The sequence below is a fragment of the Folsomia candida genome, unplaced genomic scaffold (genome assembly GCF_002217175.1).
Source record: "Folsomia candida strain VU population unplaced genomic scaffold, ASM221717v1 Fcan01_Sc001, whole genome shotgun sequence".
In the NCBI taxonomy this organism is placed as follows: Eukaryota; Metazoa; Arthropoda; class Collembola; order Entomobryomorpha; family Isotomidae; genus Folsomia; species Folsomia candida.
The window spans coordinates 20770614-20787069 of NW_019091193.1; the positions used below are offsets into that span (position 1 = coordinate 20770614).

Consider the following 16456-nt stretch of genomic DNA (forward strand, 5'->3'; position numbering starts at 1 on the left):
TCATATAACTACATTTGGACTATGGACTCTCAACGAGTGACGAGTGTATGATATTTAATAGGACATATGTATACCTGCCTGCGCTATTACAAAAATATTATTTTTCAGAGCGCTTGACTAATAATTTGTCCATGCGAAATCATCACTTTCATGCTACCCATAAAATTTACAAGTGCCAACTGTGATACTTAATGTATCAACGTCAAGTCAACACACACGTCCGTAAATTCCAGTTGTTTGAAAACATCCACTTATTGACTCAAAGTACTCAAACAAAGAACGACCTGTCTTCATTACATGGAATGGGTCGTTATTCGCTCGTTATTCCACTTTTCCAAATGTGCACTTGTCAAAGCTCTTCCTCCAGCAAAACTTCCTTTCACGGAACTTGTGATATGAGTTCTCAATTAATTGCAAATATTGACCAGGTATTGATTGACATACATGGACTGGCCTTTCATACAAGCTGGAATTGAGAAAAAACTGTCCAAGGACAGCAATGGAAGCATCAATACACATGGATAATCAATGAATAAATGATTTACGTCGTTGTCTTAAGTTTATACTCGTCAATACAATCGCGGCATTGTACTATAGAATATATTTCAAAATACAAGTATAAATTAGGGTACAAATTATGACCAGAAAATAATGGGTTTTCAGTTGCGGACACATTTACAATTATTATGGTCGGGACGCCATCCGAAGTTGACGCAGTGCATTCCGCGCCCGCAGCTTCCTGTGCAGCCTCCCCACGCGATGCTGTAGCAGGCCTCTGCCATTCCCAGCAACCCCAGCAGCAAAATTATGGCTGTGATCCCGATAAGAAATTTCCGTCGATTGTCAGTCATCGTATTGGTTCAGTTCAGATTTCCTATAATGTAATCTAAATTTAGTATTTTTAAACGTGAAAAATTATGTTAAAATGCAATTTTGCTTTCATGGATTAATGGTTTACCGAGTATTTATAGCGAAGATGAGTTACGTCGAAATTCTTGTTCAGAGACTTGATTATGTATAACCAAATCCTCAAAGTTGCAAAGCCTTATATACTTACAGTCTGGAAATGTTTTAACAATTTCACTGAACCGAGAATATGGTTCGAGTTGCTGGAATCAATCTCAATAAACATAAATATCTGCACTTGCATAATTATCTACAATCTATTACAGCTCTCAATGCACATATGCACACACAGGATGTTATGTTCTGCATTTCAAAAGCATTGAATTAGTCACATGCACGGGTCAATGTCGTTAATCGTTTAACTGAATTTTATGTTGATTGACCTTGTGGTTGTTATTTTGCGGTTTATCTATCTATACCTTTAGAATCAGTGGATGTTAAATCCCCACATACATAAATGCATACATATTTATATGCATACTGTAAAGTATATGATTTTATATATGTACATAGATTTTATTAGTTATTGAAGATATCCATAAAACTCAGCTTATACATGATGCAGCTAAATTCGACTAGTATATATCTCATTTTACATCATGTTGACTAGGTCTGGTTCTTGAAGCATTAGATTGACACCCAAATTTAGGGTTTCTTGATGGTAGCGTTTTGTGGATGAAGGATAATCATAGACAGAGAACTTTTGTACTGAAGATTTATTTACAAACGGACAGATATCAAACTTTTGTATACAGCTGACTATGTAAATGACAAGTTAAAATTAATCCATAATACAAAATTCAGGGATTTAGGGATCGTCAGTTAAATTTTCCAAGTTGTCAACTGCTACTGCTACTTTTAACCTTGTTTTCCTTTTGTTCGGTTAATGCTCTTGATTCATGTACAAATGCTGCAAGTTCCACTCCCTGCAACGATATTATAACATTTGCATAAATAGTCCAATTATTTGTGTATTACATGGATTATATTGAGCGCGTAGATAATTACTTGAGTCTTGGCTGATCGTACAAATCCCGTATTTGCTGTGACGGTCACTGCTTCTAAAGTGTCCCCAGTTCCGAAAATCACCAACGATCTATATTTAATGTTCCCTGATACACACAATGACTTAACTCGTTCCGTCATCTGGTCCGGAACAATTGTAACGGTTGAGAGAAAGTTTCGAGCCCTCTCTTTCTCTGCTGGACCACCAACAGTGGATAAAATCCCATGGAATTCCTTCAAGGCAGTTTCACAGCAGTATAATTTCCTCCCTGCAAAACAACACAACCATTCACGACAATAATTGTTATAATTCCAATTACAGGAAAATACATACTCGTTTATTAATAAAAATACCTCACCATGAAAAACTTTATCCAGTATAACTTTTTGTGGCCTAAGATTTTCTGATATTGCCTGGTTTGCTAAAATAGCTTTTGGAAATTTGACGTTCGAATGTCCGTTGGTTAAATTGGAAACGTAAGCAAGGAATGCTGGAATGTCCAAATTCAGTTTCGTGACCCCATCAAGGCTGGGATTTTTAAACCCCAAGACCGTTTCATCTACAGAGGCACTGAGCGTGGCTTCCTCTGCCGCACCAAGCAGGAGGTCGTCCCTGAAGCCTTGAAGGTTATTTCTGTCCTCGTAAACTCTTATCCTAGGATGAAGCTCAAGTTGTTCATCCGGAATCCTATTTTCCATGTGAGTGTATTGTGAGATATTTTATCCATCTCTATTTGTATCTACGTGTTTGTACATCACTTACCTTTCTCCCTGGACAACTGTCCCGAGGGCTTCTAACTCAATGGCGAGCGATTCACTAATTCCACTCGTGAAAACTGCGGTCACCTATGTAGAACAAATAACCACCGTTAATTTAATCCCAAAAATTCCAACTCAGCGTGACTCCCTTTCTTAAGAATATGCAATCCGCCTGATATCAATAACCGTAATTCTCTAGTACCTTTGGTACTCGGAACAGGCAGGGGTTCTCCTTGGCGCAAATCAAATAATCTTGGACATGATCAACGATTGATTTTTGACCGAAATTCCCCCCTCCAGCTGCCAGAAGATTTAGTGCCTTGGGATTCCTGGCTGAAATTTTAATCCACGAATCCCCATCAGGCGACACCAAATCTACCACCAGACGACCCGACCTCCCTTTGGAGAAGGCGAAAGGTTTCAAGACTGCTGAGGGTAGCCTCTGACCCTGCGACTGGAGGATGCACTTGAGGATGGAGAGGAGGTGGGGCAAGTTGCTCGACTTTTCATTGACGTTGGGACTCCGAACCTCCTTCTCAATTTGGCGACTCAGTTTGTCAATCCCTTGGATTTTCCTCAGTTCGGGCGGAATTGGATTTAAGGGATTTATGAAGGAAGCCATTATTGTGCTCTGTTTGTGCAGTGGGGTTGTGCTATGGGTGGGTGTGAGAAAGTTATAAAGTTTGTAAGTCGAGTACTTATCAATCACGTACACTATGTTATGTTTGATGACGATAGTTCTTCTCCAAATATGAGAATTCGAACTTGGGAAAGGGTTATAGTATTCGGGAAATATGAGAAGACTGTCACACTTATTGTTGTGTATGCCCATGATTATCTTTACCAATGTACAAGTTTGGTTAACATTTCGTTTAATTTGCTTAAGTTTTATAAGTAGGTGTATAAAAATGGAGAAAACAAGAGATTACGCTATAATAAATTAAATGTAGATGAGTATGCATTTTAGAAGACGATTACGACATAGGTCGAAGAGATCAGGACAAATCCTCAGGTTGTCCAAGTGGAACAATGCTTAATTCCCAATATTGCCAAGGGGCCGGATCGTACTCACAATCATCGATATCCAGTTGTCTGTATTGCCTGTTTAAACAAGAATATTAAGATTTAGAACCAATTCCTGGTATATATTTTAATAAGTTTAATGCTTAAGAAGACTTACCCGTTGTTTTGCAGACACCAACGATTCCTGATAATAATTTGCCATGGAACGGGGAAGTGGTCTTCCTGCAGTTGAACAGCATGTTCCCTTTTCAGATCCGGCATGATCCTGTGTTTATTGAGGGTCAGAGGTCGGGGGAAGATCCCCGGATTATCTTCTAGTTCTTCGTAACCACTGAGGTCATTGTATGGCACGGCGTAGTTGACAAACACCAGAGCAAGATGATCTTTGAATAAAGTAAAACAAAGTACAATAAGGATTCGGTATAAAATTTCTATGCTGTAAATTCGAACTTGTGTACCCCTGGGATGCTCAAATATAGTCCATTTCTGCTCTTCGTGACCTTTCCATTCATCCGTAATGACGGTACCGCCTAAGTAAAAAAAACCGTAATTATAATCTACTTGAAAAAATGAGGAGCAGTCTTGATAGTGAGTCAAATAACCTGGAAGTACAGTGATGACCTGTGAAATAAACAAGGGCAATGGTATATTGCATATGATGCGTAGTAAGTAAGTGTATCGTAATTTCTACTATTTATTGATTATTATTATTATCGTGGTGATTATGATTGATTACCATTCCATCCTGCATGCTCGTCAGTTTGTAAGTTGTCCCGTTGTCGATGAGTTCAACATCTAGACCATTGTCCAAGCTAAGTGGCTTCGAGTGGGAGGAGTGCCAGCAAAATGTGCAAAGTGTCAGAATTATTAGAGATGATGGGTTCTTCATCGTCCTTACCGTTGGAATAAATTTATAAGGAAATTTTCAAACAAAGGTTGGAAACTTTTATTTTTTCCAAGCCAAGTATTTCTTAGGATGTAAAGGCTTGATTCGCACTGACTATCCAACTCCACGGCCTGGACATTTATACCTGCGCTTATTGACAAAAGTACCTGGAATTATGTTATTATAAATGCCTGTCGTAATCCAAATGCGACTGGTGACACAATAAAAATATAAACATAAACAAAGCTACTTCCGCATTTCCGGTTTCCCCATGTGGGATGACGCGTCGGAAATGGGTTTATTGGGCTGAAGCAAACATCATAGGTCCTATTGACACTTTGACACAAAATCAAAGTAGATAACTCTGGAACCGGAATGGGACGCATATTATTTATGTATATTGTCATTTATTTACATTTTTCAATTGCAGTAGGTAAGTGTATGTAGTTTATTTGCCATTCATTTTACTATCTCATTTGATACTACATAATAGTAATTGTGGTTCTTGTTTATATTTTTTGCCAGGATAAAAATGACAATTCTATTTACAAATATGCATATACATACATTTTCTTTGTGTGCAGTCATTTTTATCCACGATTTGCCCCACTTTCCTAGAAATTATTATGTACATCATTAAATTCCAATATTTGAATGTTACAAATTTACTTCCGTACTACCCTCGGGAGGCATTTTATGGGTAACATGGTAAATATTATGCCAGAAGGATCATACAGGTGAACCACGCAGCGTGGGTCACATTGTTGTTTTCTTCCTTTGTCAGAGATAGTAAAATTTTTGCAAGGTATGGGGAAATTTACACCCAGTAATAAAGATGCCACTTTGAAAAATATTGGTCAAGGGAGCCAAAGAGGGTGACCCCGTTGGTTTAAGAAATTAAGATAGATGCAAAGAAAATGACTGCACAATAGGTTTCTATCATGCAGCATGGTTTAACAAGTGGATAATATGTATAAGATGTACATATAACTAAAGTAAAGAACGTTCGGTTTTTGGATTAATTTTGAAAACAAAAAATAAATTTATTGGACAAATTTTCAATTGCATCCAACTTTTTGCATTAACATTCATTTGTATCTTTTACTTAATTCACTGATTCAACGCAGCAGGAAAAGGACCCAATTATCATATTCCATTAATATCAATGAAACAATTTTCTGAGAGGCTTCACTCAAAAAAGTAACGACCGACCAATCATCATTGCAGAATATAATAATAAAAATAAATTCAATTTTAAATTCAGATTCACAAAATCACTAAATATTGGACAATCAAGATCAAATTCGGAATATGCTCACATGTTAAACAATAATTCATCAATATTGTGAGTGAAATTACATATTATAAGAAATCATTGGTGGGACTTATTCATTAGAGTGTAACATATTTTATAATATGTGATGTAGTGGTTTTCCTTATTTGTATATTTTTACTCAACTCTAAATTTACTTATTTTTAATGTTATGAAATGTCTTCTATTTTACTTGGATAACAAACAAAAATACGAAGTATCTAATTTGAAAGGTCGAAAATCGTTTTCGACGAAAGTGTTTGGTATCAATTAACCCTAATTTGTTAACATTCTGTATAAATACATACCTTACACTACGGACACACGTATATACTTTAATTGTCCCCTCAACATTGCGAAGAAGGAATAATTTAGCTTAATATCAGTCGATACTTCAGTTATTGATCTAACACTTTTCCCTGCCATTTCTTTGATATTTAATTGCACATTACAAATTCTTTTAAAATCCATCAAATCAGAATAGTTTAGGACAGGAATTTATTTGCATCACTCGCATTTTGAATAATAATAATAATAATTGCAACGGGTTTATTACACAATTCCCAAAAAAAACATTTGGTTTGGCTGATTCAATACAATTTAGATTTGTGACTTTTTATCAGGATTAAAATATGCACCAGAAATGACTAATTAATTATTCACAATTTTGTAAAGTTAAAAAGAAATCCAGATTCGTGTAGACTGTAATTTATATAATAATATATTATACAATTCAATTGAAATGACTTTCTATTTTGCTTTTTAAGTAACTAAATGTATGGCTTACATTGTTGGACGTATGCATGTATTTACTTTTTCTTTTCTAAACATTTTACTAAAACAAAGCACAACTACAATAAGCTGACTTTAAATGAGACATGAGATTACAAGCTATATCACTAACCTAAAGTGCAATAAAATATGACATCATTAATGCATACAATTTTTCTTGAGAAGATTAACACAACCTAAACGAGTTAAACACTTTGTATAGTAGTACCACCACCAGCAGCAATGGTTGATGGTTAAATGTACTCGAAGGTTAAAGTATTTTTTTTGTATTGTTGTAATTAATTAATAGCAATTATTACCACAAATCTGACAATTAACTGCCAGTAGAATAATTGATAACACTGGGCATACGTATTTGTGCTGTAATACAATACATTGGAAATGCATGTATGGTAAACTTTATCTATACGACTTGAATACACCCTCTTCGTTTGACAACACATTTCAGAGTGAATTATTGTTGTAAATAATAATACATGTAGTTTAAGGAAAGGGACAATGAGTGAGACAACGATCGTAAACAAATACGGAGATGCTATTAGTCTAATAACATGCGCCATAATTATTTATAACCTATTTTTTATAACTATTTTTTTCATACTATTCAAATTATTTTTTTAATAGCTATACGAACTTGGATATTGTATCTCTTGTGGTATTTCACGTACTGAATTGGTTTATTATTAGTGGTATATTTTGTAAGTAGGTGGTACTTTTTTCAAAGCCTAACTAGTTCACGTTGTATTATTTTGTTTCATTATTATTGGTTGGTTCGTGGTTGTAGGTGTAGGCAGGTACTAAACGTAATTGTATGACGGCATTTTGAAAATGCAACTCGAAAAAATAGGACGAGGAGGGAGACAAAAAAATAATCAGGTATTAGTAGTATACTTTAACTTGCTTCCGCTATATTACTTTTATGTAGGCAATTAATTGATTTCCTTCAGCCTACAAAACATGCCAGACCAATAAAACTTTGAAAGTAGGAATAATAATATTACTGTGCGGAGCCCGAAGGAGACTCCATTACCGGACAAGTCAGATAAACTTGACCAAAGCTTCATCGTTTCAAATCAAAGTTCAGTTTTATATAAGTTAACTAAATATCGTTCTCACCAGGTAATCTGAAATAATACTAAGAGTAGGTATAATAGGAGGTATTGTATTTGGGTATATGTATGATGTACGTAGGTGACGTATTGTTGTGTTTATATCTTATTATGTCAGCAGGAGAGTAAAGGCTATATAATTCTGGAGGAATTGACTGACCACTACGAGTTATTTTGACAAACTCTCTCTATACATATACATTTTAATACCATACACACAACGTACTTACTCGGTATTTTCGATAATAGTAGAGATAATAATGGAATTAATTTTTTTGTTACTTTTTCAAGTCTTATTAACCCTTAAATCCTTAACCCAACTGATCCCTCTTAAATCTTTCCTGTCTCGACATTTCTAGGATTCGTTATATCATCTACACACGCATACATACATACTTATTATTATACCATTCATATTAACGCTCTTCCTCACATTGTTTTGCAAACTTGCTCCGTATGACCATGACCAGATATCATCCTGTAACACGATTTTACATGAGAGAGCCAATTTCCGAATCTTCTTCTGCACTTATGTTGTCAACAGTTTCCTCAGCCCCAATGATGAGATCGGCATCAGAAAAGATCTCATCGTCATTCATAACGTTGATGTCTTCTTCTTCGTCTATTCCCTCCTCTTCTATGGCCATGACTGGTTCAACTTGCTCAATTTCGCCAACAATATTTTCCCCTCCGACTCGGACTGGATTATTGACATCAATTCCTAGTTCCTGTTCAGTAGTAGTAGCAGTGGTGGTGGTGGTAATGGCAGTGGTTGAAGTATTTGTACCATTACTGTCGCCAGAACTGGGTTGACGTTGTTGCTGAATCGTGCCACTTGGTTGATATTGCTGATTAATCTCCATGTACCTCAGCATTAGGTCGTGTTGAAGTTTCTCAAGATTATCGAGCTGTTGAAACTGTTTTTGCAGATCTTCAATGTCCTGCATCATCCTCTTTCGAATGGCATAATCTCCCGACGATAAATTTCCCTGGTTATTTTCCGCAGCAGTGTTTCCACCAGACAATCCTCCAGATCCATTCGTATTGTTGTTCGAATAGGGCCCTGGACCAGATAATGAGATCGAAGGGAACCTCCGTTTTTTATTTGTCGGTGGGTTCAAATCACGGAGTTCCTCTGAGTTTGACTGGCCCATATTGAGAGGGGATGGGGTGGATGCACACCTTTTACGAGATTTTCGAACATGACTTGCCAATACGGTTTCCAGTCCGGAAACACGCGTTGGGGTTAGCAATCTTCTGGCTCTGAAGTTTGGCTTTGGTCTGGCATCTTGTACTTGTTGGTTATCGACAATGGTTGTTGTTGTTGTGTTGTTAGAGTCATCACCATCGGCGCTTCCACCATCGATCGAGGCGAGTGAATATTCTTGATGATGATGATGATGACTTATTTGATGATGTGGGGACCTTTCTCCGCGAGTTGCGGCAGTGTCGTCGTTCTCTTCTTCGGCTTCACTCTCCGAATCGCTAGAATTAATAGAAAGTAACGTTAATATTTCATTCTTAGGATTAGTTCCCAGTAGCGCATTCCTTATCATGCATACACTAATAATTTCCAATCGCCAAGTAAATTCTTGAGAAAGGGAATAAATACAGATATCTCGTTCTCCGACAAAAAAAAGAGTACGAATAAGAGGACAAGAGAATTAAGTGCGTTGCAAAAAATCTATTTTTATTCGTTCCGAGTGCTGTATTCAACTCGTGTTATCTAAATGATATTCAACTCGTCGATGGCTTTCGGCCATCGAGGGCAGGACATTGCCATTGCTTAAATTTAAGCAAGCCACATTACCCAGCTGTCGTACATATTTAGCAAACATTCATTTCATTCCTATTTGCCAACATAACTAAAGCAGGGAAAACACAGAACTACCAATGACTTGATGGCCATGTTGTTATGATGAAACTTGCAACAATTAATCCATTCATGGCTTATTATCGACATGCGACAAGATGAAAGGGTGCTGGAAGCTGGACTTCGTATGTCTCATAACACTTATAAACAACGACTTAAAAAATGTAGTAATCGTAGGTACAATTCTATAAACAAAATCCGAGTGCCAATGGTTTTTGACCCTTGACTTGAATTATTTAGAAGGTTCAACAAACGAACTAAATAAACATACCCAATTTGCCACATGTTGGCAAACAATCTGTTTCCTATGTGAAGAATATTAAGGGTCAACTCATATACTAACTATAAATGTATCAAGTATTCACACAGGAAACTTTTGTGAACTACATTAATGAAGCAAGCTCTGAATATGTATGAGGCGTTCATGTGATTTATCAAAAGTGTCAAATCAATAGCCAAACTCATTTGGCATTAAAAAAACAAGTTTCCTCCTAGTCAGCGATTTATCAAGTTTTAATTAATTACAGTTTGAATACTTATTCATAATCAATATCATATCATAATACATATGTCAGTCAACTCAGAACCAAATAACCCTCATTCGCAGTTTTGCAAATCCTTTCTTTCGCATAACATCTTTAGGATAATATACAATTCAAAAGTCAATCACATGTTAAGTACTGGGTTCACAATTCATGTGTTTATTGACTTGATTTTTTTTCGGTGCATTTTGACCCTTTCACGAGTTCGTGTTATAGTTAACATATGAAGGAGATGATGCCTTAATCCCTACCCAAAAGTCGATGAAGTATATGCTTTACGCACGATCTCATACAGAAACATACGTACAATCACACTTCGCCACACATTATAGTTTAATCAAGAACACACAATCACGGGATACATATTCAACGAAAATACTCTTTATTACCTAAAAGAGTCATAATTTGTAACTGTATAATATAGAATAGATGCATGCATACTATTACATGCACATAAACAAATAGTGCACACAATTCACCACAAGTGTCAAGCCATATTATGTTTATGTATGCATATCCTTTTTGCTCGTGTGGTAAAATGATTATTGTTATTAATCGAGCAATGAGCAAGTAACCTTCAACTTTTAAATCCGAGTTCAACAAGGTGCAGAGGCACAGCATAATAATATTGGGATGCTGGTATCAACAACAGCAAAATTGATATCGCAATCAATTCATCATCGCCTAAAAAAGCAACAAATGGCATTGGCGATTTAATTTGTGCACAAAGATTAAAATCGAGTGATGTGACACAACGTGTACATATTTCGTTTCGTTATACTTTTGAGCTATGTAGTTGTCAAGCCCGACTTTACGTTTAAACACGTTGAACTTTAAACAGCAGCGAAGGGCATGAACCAACAAAACAAGAATGGAAACGACATGAGCAGATGATGGTTTTATTGGTTTTGCATTTTATTATTATGTAGGAAACTAAATGAGATCCACTCGTAACATGTTTAACTATGATCATCAGGACGAGTATTGAATTATGGTCGTTTACGTGAAATGCAATTAAAGTCGTGTACATGTAATAGTGTGCAATGTAAGTAGATAAGAGATCATTTTGATGGAACTTTGATCTGGTTCATGGTCTTTTTGTGATGCTTTCTGGATATCAGGCTGTCATGCTGACGAAACGAGTGTTCAATATACCTATAGACAACTATAGTGGGCGGAATTCATAGTCTTTTCGCATATCATGTTCGAAACTGCATGAAATCTGGCCTCAAAATACAAAACGTAAAGTGTACTATAGTAATAAGCTTGATGATTGGATATGTACATGAACAAGAGTGTAAGTATTATAGCGTGACTCTTATGAGGCATCTTGCTTTCTTGATGTTCGCAAACACCAATATGCAGTCAACAGAAGAAAAGGAGAGCGATTACCATTTGCTAAAAATATTTGCTATCTACGAAAGTGTAGGCTATAAAAACTTGAACGCGTTTCAAGCTAACGAAAGTAACTCGATAGTGCCGTGATCTTGCATGTAATATACCAGCATAACCCAATTTCTCATTTCAAAATGAGAAATTGGATTGAGAAAGCAAAACTCGTATCATCACGATAAAATCTCTACACGTGCTGGATATTACTTAGAATTATTAATTGAAAATAATTAAAAACAGAGAATAATAATTTAGCATGACTCAAAATTATTACCACATACATACTACTTGTGATAAGACATATGACATAAATAGATGCACGCACAGCATTACACATGTTGTTCTATGTTCTCCAGAACAAAAAGTACTAAACTCCATTTATTACTGCTCAAGTGCTCTGTAAACAGTTGCATGTCAGGTATGTATACAATAGGTAGCAAGAGCAACCAATGAGCTCAAGTAGTTCAATACACACTTGAATATTCAACAACATCACTTACTTTCGACTCTCAGAATGACGTGAAAGAAATGAAGTGAAGGAAAACGAAGGTCACCCAAATCCTTTAAAAGAATTGGCTAATGAAAAATAAATATGAACAACAGAGCGTTATATAAGCCAGCTCGCAATGCTGATCATGTGCCAATTTTCACTTGGTGGAGTCACCGATTTATCTACCTCCTCATAAGATATCATCATCTCATGTTTCCTCCACCTAAGTTCCGTACACAAAAAACCCACGCCATATTATTCGCTTCAGCATGGTGTCGGTACAGTGCTACATAATTCAACAAAAACTAGACTCTCTACACGCTTGTAAAAATGACATTTCCTCGTCCCATTAAAATAATATCGATTGGTTATAAATAATGTGGTTATATGCACATAAAAATAATTACCGATAAATTTATTGTAATCAATTTACGTAAACGTACATTAAAATGCAAGGACAACTAACAAAAGCCATGAAACATGCAACAATGCTGTCATACGCTATGAGCTTATTTAGTTCCAACTTTCCTCCTGAGATTATAATATGTCCCCTGCACGGATTAAGAATAATGAGGTTATACGAACCAATGATAAATATTGAAAGAGTAATTACTAATGTTATGAGTTAGCCGAGAGATTATATTGGTGTGCACCAGTAAAAAATACGAGTTAAAAAATAATAATTTTCCTCGTTGAAGTTGAGTATTAAATTTTTACACATGACGTCCATACATATGTACATATTTGACAACTATGCCAATAAATTATGTACAATGGGGGTCTAACTGTGTAAATAACCGAAAAATATTTTAATCGAGTCGTAATATCAAAAACAATGCAGTTTGTCAGACAGGAAGCTGGACGGAATTAATAACAATACCACCGGAAACTAGTAATCCTGGCTTTATATTTTAAAATCAGAAAATCCATTTTTGTAGTACGTCAAACCCAAGCAGCGTTAGTCCAATTTCTATAATACTCAAATACTCTCACTGTTCGTTCAATTCGTTCCTACTAAATTAGACTCTTTTCATCTGCATGCCCTTCACAAGTTCAACTTGCTTTTGATTTAGTTCTACTAACTATATACACATAGATACATCCATCTAAAAGACAACGCTATTCGTCGTCGCAATTAAAAACGGCATGCTTTCGACCACGCTGAGTTTCCTTCCACTCTTGTAGCACATTCGTTTACAAGGCAGCGCTTTAAACTTTAAATGCAATGCACTGACAAGACAACTGATGACTGATATTTGGGGCATGTGGTGTGGGGAAATAATATATTTATGTATTAAAAATTGTGAACAATGATACACTAATAAGGCTAAAATTGATCTCTGCTGAATCGGTTGTTGGTGTGTGTGATGCATAACAGCATTACCAAAGTGCATACGTAGGTCTAGGTAGATTTGATAGAGATATGAAAACAGAACGTAACAGCTCTTCGAGATGATGAGGATGGAGTTAGTGCGGCAGTATTTTAATGGCGTAAACACGGCATGGTCTTCGCCATGCATTCCCACTATTAAATAGCTCTACTATATATTTGCCTTCCTATTATTGCTCTTTAAAGTTGTTGAAGTCAACATCAAGCATTCTATCATCAAACTAGCAGCACGCCGTATGATATCTCTTCCCATCCCATGAGATGATCGCACAATGCAAATACATACACCGAATTCTGAAAACACAGCTTCGTGAATATGTACTTCTTCTGCTGCTACGAATTTTAACACAATGCGAACTCACATGAAAATGGTTGATCCAAAATTGAGACAAAGCTCCGCTCACCACACCACCAGGGTTTCTCGTACTTTATTCGCAGTTTATTAAACAATAAAAACTGGCCCAGGTGGGCAATAATCAACAGCGATGATGCGGTTTTATGGATTTGAACAAAACGATAAGAGTGAGTGCATATGCATACAAGTGAGTCATTCATTTTTACCTACTGAATGCTTTTGCGCATAGTAATAAGGGTGCCCTTTTTCCTGTTCAGTAAGATTGGGACAATAAAAGTAAAAAGGGCGGCTAAGGGCTAACCCTTGTATCAGACAAATAATGTGATGACAGCACAATGGGTAGGTAGGTCTCCCTTTTATTCCGTGTCAATTGCCCTCCTAAACCATTGCATATTGCATTTCCTGGAAGGAAATCCAATTCGGAGAAGGGAAGGAAAATATTATAACCACAACCAAGAAACTTAGGATTAGTAACAGAGAGGGATTCCCTTTCCTACTTTCATCATTGTTTGTTGTGGTGAATTTGAGTAATATAACCTTTTCTCCGCACTGCTAATATTACGTCTCAATTTCCCCCCTGCAAATCTGACATGCGTTACAAGCCATGCATTCCTTCGAAATCGCCATTTTTCTTTAAAATACTAATGTTGCCAGCTCCCTTGAGAAGAAGAGGATACCAACAATTACAGCGATGATAGCATGCCCTCAGGTATTATCATCCATGATGAATATACCAACCAACCTGTCTGCTTATTAGCTCGCAACTCTGACAAAAACTAACCAATAACAACCAACAACACTACCTCGGTTTTACTTCAATGAACACAATACACAACTCCAACTCCAAAGTATTATATGTACCATCACCATCCCCGCTCCTTCTCCCTATTAAACTTGAATGATGCAATTCACTGATTTGATTCATAATAATAATGGAGGCGAAAAAATCGTCCTTGAATTTTTCACAATTTAACTATCCTTACATTTAAAAAATCATGTTCAAGGTAAGCAAAGTCTCATCCAGTAATAAGACTGTCCCACTCGCTTAAAGAATTAAGAATGCCGAACGAGCCACTAATTGAGTGTTTAATTCAGTTGCTTGTGAGAACAATTCAAATGAAAATAAAGACATGATAGATAGTATAGGTATGGATGGGAAATTATTACATGGCGGCGAATAGATGACGATTTGATGATGGGCCTTTAAGTATCAAGTGTTTTGTCAATTGCTCAAAGATAGCGAGAACTTTAAATTTAACTGTATGGTACGGTTTAAATTTCTATTAAAACCTCATATCAAAACAGTGAATGAGCTCTTAACGTTTCTCACATAAAATAACTGATGATGAATGAATGAGTTTTAAGGTACACGGAGGGTATCGTAAGTGTTGATAGTCTTACCTGAGAGAAATCCCCAAGATATCACAGGCTATAAAAAAGTGAAACAAAATTAGCCCAATATTTATTTACGCCACGATTTTACTGAGGTCCATTTAACTAGCAATACCTTTTGGAACGATGGTGGCCGCCTTGGCCATGATTTGTTTGGTTGCCCGGTCATTTCTTCTGAAGGACCCCATAAATGAGTCAGGGTCCTGTGGCTGCTGCTGCCCCCCGAAATCCATCTCCACCTACGGAGTCTTCTAGAAGAAGATGAGCCTCGGCCCCCAAATTTCCCTATAAGGCCTCCGTCTTGACTTTAGAAATCCTTGTATCAACTACTACCACGTCCTACGAGTGGCAAAATTTTGACTGCGAAAATGGCGACTATTAAAAAAATATTTTGATTTGTGTGCTCTTGTTAATAATAGCTTGGGACGTTGACGTTGTGTAATGTGGGTGGATGCAGCTTATAGACTAATTACTAGATTAACTAAAGAACTAAAAGATCAGTCGATAAGTTGAGGAGAAGTGAGTCGTCGAGTTGACAGTAGTGAAGTGGTGAGTTAGAAAAGAAAACAAGGAAAATGACACTATCTTACTAACTATGAACTGGTAGGGTTGACACCAAGCAAGAGAATAAAAACGGAGACCCAGAGAAACAGCCAGCAACCACTCTTTCCCATCACTTCTCCCGAGAGAGGCAATCAGCCATCCTGTCACCCTCTTGCAAAAAAAATACGTCACAGTAAAGCCATAAAATGTGCCCATAATTCACACAAAAAATTAAAAGGGTACCATTTTGCATACTGTACGGTCAAGAAGGACTCATGTTTCGCAGGTATTTCCCTAATCTGAGGATACTGCTTTGGACGCATGACTTGATCACAACGCACGGATGTTTCCCCAGAAGTCGTCTCAATGCGCCCCTGTTTACGGATTGCTTGTTACTATGCGGTATGGCTCAGAGCCTCGTGTTCGAGCCAGCAGATTCAAGATTCAACAACAGAGGCAGCAAAGATCGGCCCAGCTGGCAAAACACAGGGGCGGAAAAGAAGAAGGCGAGGTAGAAACCACGCCGCTCATGCAAATTACAATCTATGCCAATAACATGATATAAATCGTGGTGTTTAATGCGATACAGGTAGGGATACGGTATAGACACTGGTGTTAAACGCTGACCAAAATAACAAGCTGAAAACATCAATGTTCGAAAACAATAATCAAATCGAAATTCATGGT

General features: G+C 36.6%; 3 protein-coding genes across 3 annotated transcripts; all 3 read right to left on the reverse strand.

Moving 5' to 3' along the window:
• Positions 1–1607: 1607 nt before the first annotated feature.
• LOC110857681 (UPF0415 protein C7orf25 homolog) lies at positions 1608–3428 on the reverse strand. Its single transcript, XM_022106289.2, has 5 exons — positions 2873–3428; positions 2675–2757; positions 2271–2599; positions 1915–2180; positions 1608–1832 (listed from the first exon to the last, which is right to left on the reverse strand). Exons 1-5 carry the CDS (start codon positions 3290–3292, stop codon positions 1746–1748), a joined length of 1185 nt encoding a protein of 394 aa, XP_021961981.1. The 5' UTR covers positions 3293–3428; the 3' UTR covers positions 1608–1745.
• Positions 3429–3525: 97 nt separating this feature from the next.
• LOC110863177 lies at positions 3526–4706 on the reverse strand. Its single transcript, XM_022112425.2, has 5 exons — positions 4430–4706; positions 4296–4314; positions 4152–4223; positions 3851–4076; positions 3526–3771 (listed from the first exon to the last, which is right to left on the reverse strand). Exons 1-5 carry the CDS (start codon positions 4580–4582, stop codon positions 3666–3668), a joined length of 576 nt encoding a protein of 191 aa, XP_021968117.1. The 5' UTR covers positions 4583–4706; the 3' UTR covers positions 3526–3665.
• An 883-nt stretch (positions 4707–5589) lies between these two features.
• On the reverse strand, positions 5590–15869 carry LOC110851058. The gene is made up of 3 exons (XM_022098696.2): positions 15342–15869; positions 15236–15263; positions 5590–9277 (listed from the first exon to the last, which is right to left on the reverse strand). The coding sequence occupies exons 1-3, from the start codon at positions 15457–15459 to the stop codon at positions 8284–8286; spliced, it is 1140 nt and encodes a 379-aa protein (XP_021954388.1). The 5' UTR covers positions 15460–15869; the 3' UTR covers positions 5590–8283.
• Positions 15870–16456: the final 587 nt, after the last annotated feature.